The sequence below is a fragment of the Trachemys scripta genome, chromosome 6 (genome assembly GCF_013100865.1).
Source record: "Trachemys scripta elegans isolate TJP31775 chromosome 6, CAS_Tse_1.0, whole genome shotgun sequence".
NCBI lineage: Eukaryota > Metazoa > Chordata > Testudines > Emydidae > Trachemys > Trachemys scripta.
Genome location: NC_048303.1, coordinates 13901355 through 13919617, shown reverse-complemented (window position 1 = coordinate 13919617; position 18263 = coordinate 13901355). Strand labels below are relative to the sequence as shown.

General features: G+C 44.9%; 1 protein-coding gene across 1 annotated transcript in view; it reads right to left on the bottom strand.

Moving 5' to 3' along the window:
- LOC117879208 (tetraspanin-36-like) overlaps nucleotides 1–8108 on the bottom strand; it is a 52598-nt gene extending 44490 nt beyond the window's left edge. Inside the window, exon 1 of the mRNA XM_034774234.1 lies at nucleotides 7803–8108. Coding sequence (XP_034630125.1) covers nucleotides 7803–7862 — 60 coding nt within the window. The 5' untranslated portion in view covers nucleotides 7863–8108. The remainder of the gene's footprint in view (nucleotides 1–7802) is intronic.
- Between the last annotated feature and the right edge of the window lie 10155 nt (nucleotides 8109–18263).

Below are 18263 nucleotides of genomic sequence, written 5' to 3'. Positions count from 1 at the left end.
GACTGGTGGCCAGGACCCACGCAGTGTGAGTGCCACTGAAAATCAGCGCGTGTGCCGCCTTTGGCACGCGTGCCATAGGTTGCCTACCCCTGGCATAGCAAATCAGTAAATGTTAACACTTCAAAGGTGCCTACTTTATGCACTGTATAAAAACAGGACTGTAAAACTAGACACCGGGTTTCGTGGCTCTTGATCTCCTTTCTTTCAAGTGCTGAACTGCTTGTTGGATCAGTAAACAATTGATATTTCAAGAGTGTCAGTCTCATTTGCACACATCATGCTTAACTCTGCCCTTTCTCTGATATCTGCACACCAATCCCACTGCCAGGGCCGGCCCACAACATTTTGGCACCTGAGGCGGGGAACTCAAATGATGCCCCCATGTCCCCTCGCTTGGGCCTAAACTTTGAAAGGTCTCAATTCTGCCTTCTTCCTGTTCTACTCCTCTCATGGTACTGCTCTGCAACCTACCCCAATAAAGGAGAACTGTGACGAAGTGGGACTGTTCTTAATGTTTCCTCTGAAAACTATGTGGGTGCCTCAGTTTCCCCTATGCATTTCTTAAGTCTCCAGTGTGCATAAATGGCCGACACTCTGTATCCTGGCAACAAATGGCCAGGGCCCTTTTCCCCTGCAAGGGAATATCTAAATGTAAACAAAGAGATCAGGTGACCTCCTGGCCCGGGAAAGAGACAAAGGCCAGAAAGGAGGGGCTGGAGGAGGTTTCAGTTGGGAGCTGGCTGGGGACGGGAAGTGAGTGCAGACGGGGTTGTCTGGCTCGCTGGGCCCCAGAATGGACCCGGCTGAGGGGTCCCATTCTCTGTACCTACAAGCTCTGTTTTAGACCGTGTTCCTGTCATCTAATAAACCTCTGTTTTACTGGTTGGCTAAGAGTCACGTATGACTGTGAAGTGGGGGTGCGTGCAGGACCCTCTGGCTTCCCCAGGACCCCGCCTAGGCGGACTCGCTGTGGGAAGCACATGGAGGGGCAGAGGATGCTGAATGCTCCAAGGTCAGACCGAGGAAGGTGAAGCCGTGAGCTTCTTGCCCTGAAGACAGTCTGCTCCGAGGGAGAGGAGGCTTCCCAAAGTCCTGACTGTCTTTGTGGGGAGCAGTTCCAGAGCATCACCCGGGGACTCCGTGACAAGAACTAACAACTTAAAATGCCTTGTTCAAAAATGTTAAGTAACACTTAACTTTCAAACACCTGAACAGCAAATGTAACTTTTCTTGTCTGCATAGTAAACACCGGCATTTTTATCTGTTTGAATAATCAAAGTGGTGGTTTCCGTACCTTCTTGGTTGCAAAGATCTGAACTGCTTCCTGAAGGTCCACAGTCTGGGCCAGCTCATGCTCTATTGAGATGGTTGCAAGGCCAACCAGCCTCTCCTGTGTCATTGTGGAGCGTAGATGTGTTTTTATTAACTTCAGCTTGGAGAAGCTGCGTTCTCCATTGGCAACTGTTACAGGAAATGTTAGAAGTATGCGCAGAGCAACAAAAGCATTTGGAAAGAGGGTGGTTATCTTACTTGTGCACATATATTCCAGAACAACCTTTGGAGTTGAGCCTGCTGAAATGTATCTTGAAAGGGCTTCCAGTTCATCACCTAAATCACTCGCATCAATATCGCGTATGTCATCATGTGTCAATACTGTCTCTAGTGCCCTGCATTGCTGGTGTAGGTCTTCTTCAAGTATAGTGAGGAGTTTTGGAATATCATACAACATCCCAAATATACTGCTGTGTTCCTTGAGCTGCATGAAACGTTCCTCAACTGACGATATTGCACAATCTAGCACCTGGTTAAAGAATTCAACTTTGAATTGTTGTTTGGGGTCTCTTATGGGATTATCTCATGCCTCGTAATCAAAATGTCTTCTTCGGTGACTCTTGTATTCTTGAATGGGTGGGAAGATAGCTTCAGTGTGAAGTTCCTCTGCCAACTTCTGTCCACTCTTCAGAACGTTTTGAAATCCTTCATCTGAACAGTAAGACTGTACGTATGACTTTGCTTTGTCCAGTTGTTCCATTGCTCCAGATATATCAAGGTCAACACCTTGGAGTCTCTTGCTTACAACATTTATTTCAAACAGTATGTCATGCCACAACACTAAGCCACACAGAAATTTGAAGTTATGTATGTTTCTGGTGATTCCATTTCCCTCTGCCACTGTTCTCCCACAAACAGTTCCTGTCATAGCATTATCCTACATAATGGCAACTGTGACATCATCTATCTTCCCAGTTTGGTGTCTGAGAGGCTTTATCGCCTCCACTCGACTTTCCCATCATGTGGCACTCAGTGGTTTCAGTGTAAGAGAGGATGTTCCCAGATGTTGCTTCAAATTTTGCCATCGATAAGTTGATGCAGAGAAAAATACATAGATACTTTGAATTGCTTTAAAAAATTCAGTAGCCTCACTAGAAGCTGATGCTGCATCACTGACCACCAAGTTCAATGAATGAGAACTGCATGGGACAAAAAAAGCACGAGGGTTTAACTCTCAGATCCGTGTCTGCACTCCTCTGTTCTTTCCTTTCATGTTGGCACCATTATCGTAGCCCTGACCTCTCATGTCAGCTGCCGCAATTCCCGTATCTTCCAGCTTTTTAAGAAGTACATTTGTCATAGCAGCTCCTGTAGTATCATCAATGTCAATAAATTCTAGAAAATGCTCTCTGACAGTCACCATGGCAGGGACATTTTCACTAGTGAAACTCTGTTGTTGTTACAAAACGCACCATTAAACTCATTTGTTCCGTATGGCTGATGTCAGGTGTGCAGTCCAGAATAACAGAGTAATATCTTGCTGACTTCAGATCTGCCACAATCTTCTGTTTGACTTTTGTTGCCAGTAACTGTATGATCTAATTTTGAATTGTTTTTCCAAGGTAGTGGTGTGTGTACATTTCTTGGGTGGTGACTCTTTTTAGATGCTCTTGGAATACAGCATCAAACTCAGCCATCAGCTCCACAATTTTAAGGAAGTTTTCATTGTTTGGCACATACAGCTGATCTGAAGTGCCACGCAGTGCTATGTTTTGGGTAGCAAGCATTCTCACAATGGCAATGAGCCTTTTCAGAACATTTTGCAATCTTCTCTTGATGCTGATCATCTATGGTGGCCTTTAACCTTAGTCTCATCTCAAGCTCTTTCCACCTATGGAATGCTCTCTGGTGATTTGCTGCCTTCTCATGGCATGCCAGATTTCTAGCCAGATTTTTCCAGTCCTTTGTTCCTGTAGAACCCAATGTGGCTGGAACATTAGACTGAAAGAGTTTGCAACAAAAACAGTATGCAGCATTCTGGGTTTTTGAGTACATAAGCCATGGCCTCTCCACTTTGTCACCATTGGGGATTTCAGGCAGTAATGTGTTGGATGGAAACTTCTATTTTCATTGTCTTTGGGGAACATGAAGTTTTTCACTTGCTGTCGCCCATGCAGTACAAGGAAGTCCCTCAGGCTACTGCTCAAGTGGGTCCACAGTCCTGGATCATCTAGACTTAAGGAACTAAACTCAGCAGAAGCTTTTTCTTGCGCCTCCACCACACTCTTCTCTGATCTACACTTTTCTTCAGGAATGTGCATGGTTACATCCATCTGAGATGGAGATATGGATGCTGCAGTAGCTGCCAGGTCACCTGCACTCTGACTAACTGGAAGATCAGGCATCTCCTCACCACTCACATCCTCACTGGGGCTGGAAGGCTCACCGTGAACATTTGTGTCTATGTATCTCAGGAGAGCTCCTTCCTGCTTAGACAGAAAAGATTCCTTTGCTTGCTTGCTTTTCTGAATGTTGCCCCAGCACGGCGTTTTCTTCTTTCACTCACGACTGCTGTTCTGTGCCAGCTTTAGTTGCTCTCAACACTCAATTGAAGGGGACAAATAAGCAGGCTGATAGCAGGGCCTGAGTGAGGGAAGATATCAGCGTCTTAAGGGCCTAACTGGCTCCTACTACTTCAGTTGACTGCCTGTTCTCCTCAAGTGGGTTCAGGGAAGCAGCAGGAAACAGGAAGCTCCCTGAGAAGCTGGTGTTAATCAGTCCAGGCTTCTGGGGATGCTAGAGAGGTACATAAGATGCTCCTCCTCCTCTCTTCCCTGCAGCTCCTGCTGCTTTCTGTTATTCCCTCTCACCTTTTCTCCTGCCTGCCTGTTATGTCTCTTGTGCCCTCCTTCCTCCAGCACAGCACTCCACCATCTCTGTGCATCTAGAGCAGAGAGAATACATATGCACCAGCAGTAGACACAATTTTCTGCACTCTGGGTCCTAGTGGCACCCCCCCACAGTCTGGCACCTGAGGCGGCTGCCTCAGTTTGCCTCACGGTAAGGCCAGCCTTGCCCACTGCTGACAATGCAGAAATATCTGTAGAAGAATCCAAGAGGAAGAAAAGTGCTTCACATTAGAAATGCTGATGACTTGAAGTCAGCCAATGGGAGTTTCATGCATGCCTCTGGGGGACACACTTTGGCCTGTGAAATCCAAGCTTTGGTTTCCAGTGATGATCTCACAATGAAGGTATGAATGTTAAGAACTCAACAAGGGGAATTCTCCATCTCGTCTGTCCTCCCCTAATGTACATTCATCAACAGATTATTTCATTTTAACAAGGGGAGTTGAGTTCCTTCTGGTTTTGCCACATTTCAAGCCCTGAGCACAGCTCACCACAAAGGGGTTTATTTCTGGAAAGCTCACTTCTGCAAATGAAGTGATCTATCCGGTTCATTTCTTTCAGTCTATTGCTGAATTACTCAAACTTTCCCACTTGGCAGGGAAGTCCCAAAATACTAACTGGAATCTTTATTGCCATTAAAATTATATTACTACAGTCAAACTCACATGAGTTTTATCCCTAAAAATAGCAGAGAATCATGGCTGAAAGCTGTAGCTTCAATGTGGGATCTGAAAAGGGGGTGGAGGGGCAGTTACCTGTCACAAATTTTACACCAAGGTCTTCTTGACTCACATGCATACAACTTGAACCATTTCTCTCCACCAACCTGTTATTTTCCTACTAATACTTTCAAAAAGATGTCATGTACTGTTTGTAAGGCAAACATTGGCAGCTGTACTCTGGCTATTCAAATATCTTTGTACATGATGAGAAAATTATAAGCCTGAAAATTCTTATAGAACATGAGGGCTGAAGTGCCCCTGGAACTGATATACCCATAGAGGAGTCATTAGACCAACTGTATAACAAATCCAGCTATACTTTTACTTCTTAGTTTTTAACAGCACTTTTACCTTCAGAAACACTAAAGACAAACTACTATATGGTTCTAAAAGTAAACATAATTTTTTACTCACACACTTAGCAGATATATAACTAAATCATACTACTCTATGAAACCACTTCAGCAAGGAATTTGTACACAAGTACAGCATATTTAACCACACTCTGGTTAACCATAAGTTTCTTTAACTGGTTGGCTGAAAGTCCTGGTTAACCAAAACGTGGTCATGTCCCCTAACACAGTGTGCACGATTCATTGCTCCCTCATTCAGCCAACCCCCCATTTAGTCAAATGGTTTTGATGTTGCAACCTGAGCAGTTCATTTACATGTGTCCATTAACCATTTAGGAGCTGCAAGACTAAGGAAGCTGCCAATGCACTGTTTCTACTTGAGCATGTTCACACACTTCAGAAACGTAAACACTTAATTGGATTCTCTTAATATCATGCATTTGTCTGGGGTTCAGGAACTAAATGTTCTCCATACAAAGTCAAAAAAAAAAAAAAAAACCACCTGGTAATATGCCTGGGATGTAACATTTGGATCTAGATCTGAACTGTGTGTCCAGATGTGGGCTTTTGGTTCAGGTCTGCCTGTCTCCAGAAAATAACCATTCAATTAATTTCATTCATATGAAATGATCAAGTGTGCTACACTCAAACTTCTAAGTTTCATATTGAAACTAATTTAAGAAAGCCCAAAATCAATGTATACAGCTATGTGTCAGCTATGGTGCTCAGCAGAGTCCAAAAATAAATGCTGAAAGAACAGTGAAACTTGCATTTTTACATGAAAGTGCTTCCAGCACTAACTCATCTGAATTGCTTCATTGCTGGAGAAGAAATGAAGTGCAGCAGCCAAAACCACAAAGTAGCATATGAAGATTTTTGTCTGCTTTTCCTAGGTTGTAGAGTATGCTGCAGGGGCTCGCCAGCCATTTCATTCCATTCACCATTTCATAAGAATGAAATCCTCTCGTGGACCTGCTTTCCCTTCCATCATCCCATTCTGTTTATTGCTTGACTCTCAGACCCCCAGAAAGGAGTTCATCAACCAGAGTTTGAGAACTGTGTATACTTTGGGTCTAATTCTCCTAGTAATCTCCATTAACTTTTAGTGTTATATGGTCTATGGCACAGCAAATCAGTTCTCATTCCAGCCAGCAGAGAAGAGCGAAATGAAATGGCCAGCGTGTATGGATACCAATATCACTGCAGTAATCATGGATAAAATGATGTATGCAATGTTATAATAGCCCCACCGTTTAAATGTTTCTTCTTTAAAACTAATCAGTCAAAATCTTTCTTTGAGTTTAGAATGAATTAAAACTCAGTTATATTGATCTGAATTTCATAAATGAGCACAGGGTTTTGTTTTCTATTAAAAACAATTTTACAAATTCCCATGAATCAAAAGTTCATTTTAAAGAAAAACTTTGTGATAACATTTAAAGCAAGAGATTAATAAATGTGTTAACTACAGTTCAGATAAAGTCATGAACAACAAACATAATTTTTCAAAGACTGAAACTCATTACTTACCTGAAGATTTTAAGAGAATAAGAAACGTTGTGCCCAGTTCTGATCTCCCTTACACTGAAATAAATAGAGTGTAGCTAACACTAATGGAGTTCACCATAGTGCAACAAGCTTTAATTGGAGAAAGCCCTATCTATAGTCAACATCCCAGGGAGGAAAGTCTGCTTCCCACCTGGCAGTTCACCTCCAGCCTCTAATATCACAGAATATTCAGCTGGAGCTACGCTGCTTTATACCAGATGGATATGTGCCCCCCTAACTCTCTGGTGTCCTCACTTTGTCTGTCATAAAATTTCACTTCATTACCTACAACTCTGATATGGAATCTCTAGCTTACTACCCTGGGGTGACCAGTTCTGGGCAGAGGCAGAAATCATCTGCCTTTAGTTAGCATTTTTCATTGTCTTTACATAGCCTCTTACGCTTGGTTTCACTAATAAAACTACTTTTAAAAGTTTAGTTGGAAAAAAAAAACAGTTATGTGTACAAAATTACATTAGTAGGTTTGCTTCCTTGCTGTGAGAAAAAAATAGATCAATGGAGTTAAATGTGTATTTCCATACCAAATCCCCCTTCAGTTCCTCTTTAAGGCACATCTGCTTTGTACTGCCGATCACTCATTGCTCTCCCCTCTTTCCTTAATTTGCCCAGTAAAAACGGACAGTTGATCATATTAGTGTTCACACTCTCAAGGGAGTAATAAGAAGTAATAATTCATAACAATTAACGTTGTTTCTAGAGCAACTAGCATACTAAGTTCTTTACAGTAAAAGAAGTACAGATACTGACCCCAATCCTACAGTTCGGACTCAGACAAATCTCCCCATCAGCTTCAGTAGGGAGTTTTGCCTGAGTAAGAACTGCAGGATCAGCCCCAGAATATCTGAAAACATCTGCAGTTAAATCAGTCCCGTGAAAAGAGAAAGAGGTGAGAGGACTGTTACAGGAAGCTAGTAGTGGCCGCAGCCAAAGGACGGCCAGGGAAAGTTAGCAAACTAAAGGTTCTTCTATCAAATTACCCAAAAGATGAGGCTGAGCAGCAGCAGCACTGTCTTGGAGGTGATCACGCCACAGTCCATGTTTCCTGCTGGCCTGGCAGTCGAGCTTTGTGTAGAAAGATCTGGTGGCTTCTGCTGCCTATTCAGCCGAGTCTGTGTGTGGCAGATTTCTGTGCGCTTCCCTCCCACGCCTCTCAGCTTCTTGTCTGAGCCAGGCCTGCTCAGCTATCACATGATTTGCAACTCGCTGGACCGGTCACATGCTCCTTAGTGTACAGAGCAAAACAACATCTTACTGTAGTGTTCTCTTTATTACTGTATGTAGTCTGTCTGTCTAAAAGAGATTACCGTAAACTCGCTAAACTAGCTCTGCAACTACAACTAAGTAGCTTACCATATAAACACTAAAAGCAGTGCCACCACAACATAACCCTTGCCAGCATTACCACACTTGCAGGGGTGGATCAAGACCCGGGGTCGGCAACGTTTGGCACACGGCTCGCCAGGGTAAGCACCCTAGCAGGCCGGGACAGTTTATTTACCTGCTGATGCAACAGGTCCGGCCGATCGTGGCCCCCACTGGCCACGGTTCGCCGTCCCGGGCCAATGGGGGCGGCGGGAAGCCGCGGCCAGCACATCCCTCGCCCACGCCGCTTCTCGCCGCCCCCATTGGCCCGGGATGGCGAACTGTGGCGAGTGGGGGCCGCGATTGGCCAAACCTGCCGCGTCAGCAGGTAAATAAACTGGCCCGGCCCGCTAGGGTGCTTACCCTGGCGAGCCGCGTGCCAAACGTTGCCGACCCCTGATCAAGACTAAACAAGGCTCAAATGTAACAGAACTTTTAAGGCCACCCAGAAAGCTTCGCCCTCTGAGCCAAGTCTCCGCTTACATACAGCCAGCCATATGGATTCTTGTCCTTCACCCACTCTTGAGTCTGTGATCTTCCTGAGTGAGGCTCAGGTGGAACTGGACCTCTTACCTCCTAAAGGGGCCAGTCACCCTGTCACAGGTAATAACCCTTTAAATAGTTTGTGATTCCTGTAGTGATGCGCACTGCATTAGATGTTTTACAAGTTGCCAGAAACCAGTCAGAGTAGCAGTATCTATGAAGTAGGGCTTGCATGTTTGTTTATAGCAGCCACAGTTCTTTGGGATCCAGATATATTTGGGAGCAATATTACCTCTTTTAGCCTTTTCCCTCTGTGCATCCCTCCTTCATCCTATGTGTTTATTTCTCACACCTTTGTTAGGGGTTTCTCTCTCTCTCTCTCTCTCTCTCTCTCTCTCTCTCTCAGTTCTTGCCTAATTTATCCATCTCCTTCATTTTCTCTTTCCATCTTTTTCCCTCACCTTCTCTCTCTCCTTATTTTATAGCACTTCTTTCTTTTCCATCCATTCCACTCCGATCTCTCAATCAAAGTCTTGAGAGGGTCAAAAACCTCTTTCCATATAGAATCACAGAAACATAGGGCTGGAAGAGACTTCAAGAGACCATCAAGTTCAGCCTTCTGAGCTGAGGCAGGACCACGTAAACCTAGATCATATCTGATAGGTGTTTGTCCACCCGGTTCTTAAAAACCTCTAGAAGCCTATTCCAGAATTTAACTACCTTTATAGTTAGAAAGTTTTTCCTAACACCTAACCTAAATCTCCCTTGCTGCAGATTAAGCCCATTACTTCTTGTTCTACCTTCTGTGGGCATGGAGGACACTTGAGCACAATCCTCTTTTTAAGGGCCCTTAAACATATTTGGAGGTTGTTATAAGATTTCCCCTTTGCCCCCAGTCTCCTTTTCTTAAGACTAAATATGCTCAGTTTTTTTTAACCTTTCTTCAAAAGGTCAGATTTTCTAAACCTTTTATCATTTTTGTTGCTGTCCCCTGGACTTTCTCCAATTTAATCACATCTTTCCTAAAGTGTGATGCCCAGAACTGGACACCGTACTCCAGCTGAGGCTTCACCAATGCCACGTAGAGCAGGACAATCACCTCCCATGTCTGATATACTCCTGTTAATACACCCCAGAATGACAATGACTGCTTAGGAAGGAGTACTGTAGAAAGGGATCTGGGGGTCATAGTGGACCACAAGCTAAATATGAGTCAACAGTGTGATGCTGCTGCAAAAAAAGGGAATATCATTCTGGAATGTATTAGCAGGAGTGTTGTAAGCAAAACACGAGAAGTAATTCTTCTGCTCTACTCCATGTTGATTACGCCTCATCTGGAGTATTCTGTCCAGTTCTGGGCACTGCATTTCAGGAAATATGTGGACAAATTGGAGAGAGTCCAGAGAAGAGCGACAAAAATTATTAAAGGCCTAGAAAACATGACCCATGAAGGAAAATCGAAAAAATTGGGTTTGTTTAGTCTGGAAAAGAGAAGACTGAGAGGGGACATGATAACAGTTTTCAAGTATGTAAAAGATTGTTACAAGGAGGAGGAAGAAAAATTGTTTTTCTTAACCTCTGAGGATCGGTCAAGAAGCAATGGGCTTAAACTGCAACAAGGGCGGTCTGGGTTGGACATTAGGAAAAACTTCATAACTGTCAGGATGGTTAAGCACTGGAATAAATTGCCTAGGGAGGTTGTGGAGTCTCCATCACTGGAGATTTTTTAAGAGCAGCTTAGACAAACACCTGTCAGGGATTGTCTAGATAATACTTAGTCCTGCCATGAGTGCAGGGGACTGGACTGGATGACCTCTCCAGGTCCCTTCCAGTTCGATGATTCTATGATTAGCCTTTTTCACAACTGCATCACATTGTGAATTCGTTTTCAATTTGTGATCCATTGTAACCCCCATATCCTTTTCAGCAGTACTACCACCTAGCCAGTTATTCACTTCATTTTACAATTATTGAATTTCATCGTCTTGATTTTTCTCCAATTTTTCAAAGTCATTTTGAATTCTAAGCCTGTCCTCCAAATTGCTTTCAAGCCCTTCCTGCTTGATGTCATCCACAAATTTTATAAGCATATTCTCCAAATCATTAATGAAAATATTGAAGGGTATCAGACCCAAGACTGACTCCTGCGAGACCCCACTAGATACACCCACCCTCCCAGTTGGACAGTGAACCATTGATAACCAGGGCCAGCTCTGGCTTTTTGGCCTCCCCAAGCAAAAAAAAAAAAAAAAAAACGGGGCAGCCAGAACAGCAAAGGGGGAAAAAAAAACCTGCGGCGCGGCCGGAGTGTGGGTGCAGGGGGACCGGCTGGGAGGGGGGGAAGGGGAAGGGAGTGGGCGGGAGAGAGGGGGGGGGCGGCCAGGGCTACAGCAGGGGCGCTGCCACGCGGCCCCTCCCGCTGCGCCGCCTCCTGCCGCCTGCCATGAGGGCTCCACTCCGGTCGGCGGGGAGGGAAGGAAGAGGACTGCCCTGCAGGGCGCTCTGGTTCTCCATGCCGCCCCCCCTACAGGGCGGCCGGAGCGGAACAAGAACAAAACAACAACAACAACAAAAGCGGCCGTGCCGCCCTAGGATTGGGCAGAATGCTGCCTCGAACAGTCTGCCGCCCCAAGCACCAGCTTGCTCAGCTGGTGCCTGGAGCCGGCCCTGTTGATAACTACTCTTTGAGTATGGTCTATGCACCAGTTGTGCACCTTATAATAATTTTATTTAGCCCACATTTCTCTAGTTTGCTTATGAGAATGTCATGTGGGACTGTGTGAAAAGGCTTATTGAAATCAAGATATAGCACATCTACTGCCTCCCTCCTATCCTCTAGGCTAGTAACCCTGCCAAAGAAGGAAATTAGGTTAGTTTTGCGTGATTTGTTCTTGACAAATCCATGTTGGCTCTTCCTCATAATAACCCTATTATCCTCTAAGTGCTTGCAAACTGATTGTTTAATAATTAGTTTCAATATATTTCCAGGTATTGAAGTTGTATGAATGGTCTATAATTCCCCTGGTCCTCTTTGTTCTTTTTAAAGATAGGCACTATGCTTGCCCTATTCTAGTCCTCTGGGACCTCACCCCATCCTCCATGAGTTCTCTAAGATAATTGCTAACGGTTCTGAGATTGCTTCAGCTAGTTCCTTAACTACCCTAGGATTAATTTTATCCAGGATCAGAGTGAACAAATCAGAGCCGTAGCTACTTTCAATCAAAGAAGCCCTCTTCTGCAGCCAGCACCGTGTGCCAGTCTAAGAAGCCCCCTTCCATGACAAAAGACTTGGATGTCCCCAGCCAGGACTGTTCCAATTTAAGATTGCCCCCCTTGTCATATCAGTTGACTTCAACATTGCTTTGATTGAGAGGATATATTTCACCATATCCTGCTCTTTCTGTTAGGACATTTTCATTGCACTCCATTGTGGTGGATCCTCCATCTTAAATCAAGATTGGATCTTTTTCTAAAAGATATGGTCTAGTTCAAACAGAAATTATTTAAATGGCCTGTGTTATGCAGGCAGTCAGAGTAGTGGTCCCTTCTGGCTTTATAATCCGTTAATTATGAATCACTGATCTTCACTGTAACTAGGTGTAATTACCTCATCATGCTGATTATCCAATGTCCACCCAGTAACTTTTTGTGTATAGTTGCAGACATCTCCAAGGCGTCAGGAAGCTGGACTTCAATGGTGTGAACTGCGATGGAGAATCAGTCATATCCAGTTGTGACGGATTTGGCATTGCTCTGTAATAAATGTATAAATACTGTATGTTGACCTGGCTACTGATATGTTTACTATAGAAATATATTGGTTTAGTTCAATGGGGGGTTGTCAGGAAAAACAAGTAGGAAGGGAAAGAGTGGCTCAAGATTAACCACTTCTCAACAAACACATGAGACTTAAGAGACAATGTCAAGACAGGAAAAGGCCTGCGAGCACAGGAGATCACAAGAACTCTATCAGGTTTATGACATGCACTCTCTCAAGAGAGGAGACTAGTTACTGGACAGATCCAGGCTGAGACACAGGGACCTACTGTGACATCTGAAGAAGTTAGGCCTGCCTAGGTTACCATCAGGAGATGCTAAGACTTTAAGTAAGATAGACATTGTGTGCAGACTGTTTGTTGTTTTAAAATCCTTTTTTTCTAAATTTTTGTTCCTACTATTAAAATTAACAATGCTTGGGTTTAAGAAAGCCATCTGGTCACTCTATTCATCACTGGTCACTGATTCAAGAAAGGAAGAACCACAGATGCTCAAACTCACATGGATCTGCTGGGCTACACGGTTGATACACAGAGTACTGTAGCCTAGAGTCTGGTCTAAGAGTGGGAGAATTGCAGAATTCCACCCAAGATAGGTAAAGGCATGATGCCTGACACCCGTGAGGGTGCACTCAGAGAAACCAGAAAAGGGCAGAGATACATCTAGCCCTGCAATCACGACACCAGTCACCATGACATTGGATGTAATACACACTCTATGGATTGGGCACCTCTTCTCTATCTGGCTTTTAAAGTAACTTCTGAAGAAATGAAGCCTGGATATTTTACTTAGAACTGGATGTTGTCCATAACGAAATCTGACCATAATAATGTGACATGTGCCTCTGGGTACCTAGCACGCCTATCCCAGGCTCCCTTGGGGCACGCAGATCCCTCCACTTGACTGCTTTCTCATGCTAGGCAAATCAGCTTTTGCAGGAGAATTAAAGAGACATGAATAACCCTAGAAAGGAGGTCAGGAATAAGGCTGATTCCAGAAAAGAAACTCTTTGCTGCAAATAGGGGTAAACCCAAGCAACCAAACTCAGACCTGGGTACCAATATTTCCAAAGTTCATTGTTGTTCAGATTCTGAGTCTTGGCTCAGGCTGTCGCTGTCTGGAATCCATAGCTACTGAAGTGATTATTATTAATAATTTATATAGTCATGATTACTTTAATAGTAAGAAAAACCATTGCAACAATTTCACTTTTCCCTGAAATGCAGCAGGTTGAAATATTGGAAAAGAAAGGAAATAATAGAGCTGTTCGGGAACCAGAATTTCTCTTTCATGGAAAATTCCATGATTTTGAAAAGAAAAAAAAAAAAGGTATACCAAACAGGAAAAAAAAAGTCAATTTTTGAAAATTCCTAAGACATTTTTTTGAAAAAAAAATTCATTTTAGGTCCATTAAAATGTTTAAATTTTGATTTTTTTTGTTTTATTTGTGTTTTATTTTATATAAAATTTTAATTTACATTATTTTTATTTTATTTTATTTTATAAAATATGTAAATATAAAATAAAAGAGAAAATACATTTCTAAAAGACATTTAATCAAAATTGACATGTTCCTGTGGAACATTTCAGTTTCAATTAATCACTGTTTTCCAAAGGAAAAACATTCCGGTTGAAAATTTTCCACCAGGTCAACACATGAACACAGGCCAAAACACAAGTTACAATTATATAACACTGTAACCTAAAGGTGGTTTTACAAGGTGAAGCTCCTATTTAAATAGGTTGCCAAGTGTCCACTTCAAAAAGGGTCAAAAAGAGACCCAGACAGCTCCAGTCAGCACAACTGACTGGGCCATTAAGTTGGTGCGGGGCTGGTAGGCTCCCTACCCGGCTCTGTGCAGCTCCTGGGAAGCAGCCAGCAGCTCCCTCTGGGTCCTAGGCATAGGGGCGTCCACGGGGGCTCCGCACGCTGCCCCCACCCCAAGTGCCGGCTCTGCAGCTCCCATTGGCCAGGAATCACGGCCAATGGCAGCTGCAGGGGTAGCGCCTGCAGTGGGGGCAGTGGCAGTGCGCAGAGCCCCTTGGCTGCCCATATACCTAGGAGTGGGAGGGACATGTTGCCGCTTCCCAGTAGCTGTCTCAGGTAAGCATCACCTGGAGCCTACACCCCTCACTCCCTCCCGTACCTCTGCTCCAGCCCTAAACCTCCTCCTGCACTCCAAACCCTGGCCCTATCCCAGAGCCCGCACCCCTAACCGGAGCCCTCACCACCCCCACACCCTGCACTCCAAACCTCTCGGCCCCAGCCCAGAGCCCCCTCCTGCACCCCAAACTCCTCATCCCCGGCGCCACCCCAGAGTCCACACCCCTGCCCCAGCCCAAAACCCCCTCCCACACTCCAAACCCCTTGGCCCCCTCCTGTAACCCAAATCCCTCATCCCCATCCCCACCCCTGAGCCTGCACCCCCCAGCCAGAGCCCAAGCCCCCTCCCGCACTCTGAACCACTGATTTCTGACCCCACCTGAGAGTCTGCACCCCCAGCCAGAGCCCTCACCCCCACCCCAACCCCCTGCACCAGCCTGGTGAAAATGAGAAAGTGAGGGGGGGGAGCGAGCGACGGAGGGAGGGGGGATGGAGTGAGTGGGGGGCAGGGGCTCAGAGAAGGGATGGGACAGGGCAAAGGTGTTCCGTTTTCTGCTATTAGAAAGTTGGCAACCCTATATTTAAATCCGATCAGGTGATATTCAAGTCATTCATATAAAGGTCTATGGCTGAAATAGCAACTAGTCACAGCACCCCTGCACCGTTTACATGGAGTGCTAGGACTACTGAATTGATTCTTAACGTTAATCCCAAGGCCTACCTTCTTTCCAGCCCTCCTTTACTGTTGACTGGATTTAGAATGGCCGGAGACAAGTCGAGAGATTCGTCTCCCTACCCACCTCTATCATCAGGGTTTAAGATTGCCCCAAATAAAAACTAACAACGAAGTGCAGGAGTAAAACTCAGGTACGATTATTAAACTAACAACAGTTCAACAAGGTAAGTAAACCGGGTATACTATAAAGAACTCCCAACACAGATAAGTAAAGCAAACAGGTAAAGGTGATATTATAAGTACACTGACTGTGACCAAAAGGGTTTACTCCCGCCCCAACACGGGTCCCAGGTATGGGGTATGGAGAACTTAAAAGGTCTCTACCATCTCTTGCAGCTTGTCTGGAGCCTCCTGACCTCATGGTGTGAATCGGGTCCGGAACTGACCAGATGACTCGGCAGGGTGAGAAGTGGACCTCAGATGACAGGTAGGTGGTAACTCTGTGGTTTTATTTCCTTCCTCCCTGCAGCGTCGTGGGTGCAAGTAAGATCCAGATGAGAGGGTGGCAGCTAGCAGCTCACCCTGGTGTGCAAGTATGTTAAACCCTCCCACAACCCTAAGGTGTGATGCTCTGGCATACACACCTGAGTACAGCACTCTGCCACTCAGATGGGCAGCCCTCTCTCAGACTTGCTAGCCCTTATATGCCCTGCGGTTACTGGGCAGATTGCATGTCACATGGTTGCCTGGTTTCCTGCCTTTTGGCAAAAAGGGCAGGAAACTATCCCTAAGGAGGGGGAAGATGGGCAGCCAGGATGGATTCCCAGTTGTTGTTGTTAGGAATTCAAGATGACGTGTGGGTATTAACAACTAGAACAGAAATACAAAAATTCTTCCCCTGAAGCCTCACTTCAGTACCAGGCAAATTGGTTGAAACTATCATAAAGAACAAAATTGTCAGACACATAGATGAACATAAATTGTTGGGAAATAGTCAACATGGTTTTTGTAAAGGGAAATCATGCCTCACCAATCTACTAGAATTCTTTGAGGGGGGTCGACAAGCATGCAGACAAAGGAGATACAGTGGATGTAGTGAATTTAGATTTTCAGAAAGCCTTTGACAAGGTCCCTCACCAAAGGCTCTTAAGCAAAATAAGCAGTCATGGGATAAGAGAGAAGGTTCTCTCATGGATTGGTAACTGGTTAAAAGATAGGAAACAAAGGGTAGGAATAAATGGTCAGTTTTCAGAATGGAGAAAGGTAAATAGTGGTATACCCGAGGGATCTGTATTGGGCCCAGTCCTATTTAACATATTCATAAACGATCTTGAAAAAGGGGTAAACAGTGAGGTGGCAACATTTGCAGATGATACAAAACTACTCAAGATAGTTAAGTCCCAGGCAGAATGCAAAGAGCTACAAAAAGATCTCACAAAACTGGGTGACTGAGCAACAAAATGGCAGATGAAATTTAGTGTTGATAAATGCAAAGTAATGCACATTGGAAAACATAATCCTAACTATACATATACAATGTTGGGGTCTAAATTAGCTGTTACCACTCAAGAAAGAGATCTTGGAGTCATTGTAGATAGTTGTCTGAAATCATCCACCCAATGTGCAAGCGGCAGTCAAAAAAAGTCACCTATCAGGCTGAAATTTTTCAGGTCTGCTCTCTGCCTTAAAGTGTGCTTGTGTTTTAAGTTTGAAGAGTTCATCTGTTTTGAGGAAAAGGTGAGTGTGTGTGTGTGTGGGAGATACACTTTTACCATTATTTAAAAAAAATGTTTCCAACCTTTTATTTTAATAGCTCTAGTGAGTCAGCAGTTTTGGACACAAACTTGAAAATTGGGAGGAAGCTTAATACAACAGAGATTTATAATTCATTCTCAGGCCAAAACTTAACATACAAGCCACAGCCCAAATGTACTGGGCCAAATGTATTCCTGGTGCAACTTCACTGAAGTAAATAATGCCTTATATCGGGGCGGCCAACCTGTGGCTCCGGAGCCACCTACGGCTCTTCAGAAGTCAATATGCGGCTCCTTGTATAGGCATCGACTCCGGGGCTGGAGCTACAGGCGCCAACTTTCCAATCTGCTGGGGGGTGCTCACTGCTCAACCACTGGCTCTGCCACAGGCCCTGCCCCCACTCCACCCCTTCCCGCCTCCTCCTCTGAGTCTGCCGTGCCCTTGCTCCTCTCCCCTTCCCCTCAGAGCCTCCTGCACACCACAAAACAGCTGATCAGGAGGTGCGGGGAGGGAGGGGAAGATGCTGATTGGTGGGGCTGCCAGTGGGTGGGAGGTGCTGGGAGCCGGGGGGAGCTCATGGGGGGCTGCTGACGTATTACTGTGGCTCTTTGGCAATGTACATTGGTAAATTCTGGCTGCTTCTCAGGCTAAGGTTGGCCACCCCTGCCCTACATCCTTTCTGTGGTGGAAACTTTGGAAAAAAAACCTCTAATTTAGAACATAGGAATGGCCACACTGGGCCAGACCAATAGTCCATCTAGCCCAGTTTCCTGTCTTCTGACAGTAGTCAATGCCTGATGCTTCGGAGGCAGGGCCAGCTCCAGGGTTTTGGCCGCCCCAAGCAGCCAAAAAAAAAAGCCGCGATCGCGATCTGCGGCGGCAATTCGGCGGGAGGTCCTTTGCTCCAAGCGGGAGTGAGGGACTGTCCGCCGAATTGCTGCTGAATACCTGGACATGCAGCCCCTCTCCAGAGCGGCCGCCCCAAGCACCTGCTTGCCAGGCTGGTGCCTGGAGCCGGCCTTGTTCAGAGGGAATGAAGAGAACAGGGCTATCAGCAAGTGACTTATTCCTTGTCGTCCAGTCCCAGCATCCGGCAGCAAAATGCTTAGGGACATGACCTGACTAATAGCCATTGATAGACTTATCGTCCAGGAACTTATTTAATTCTTTTTTTAACTCAATTATACTTTTGGCCTTCACAACATCCGCTGGCAACCAGTTCCCCTTGTGGTTTCCAGGACTAGCTGCTCCAAGAAGCAGTCATTAATGGTGTCTAGAAAC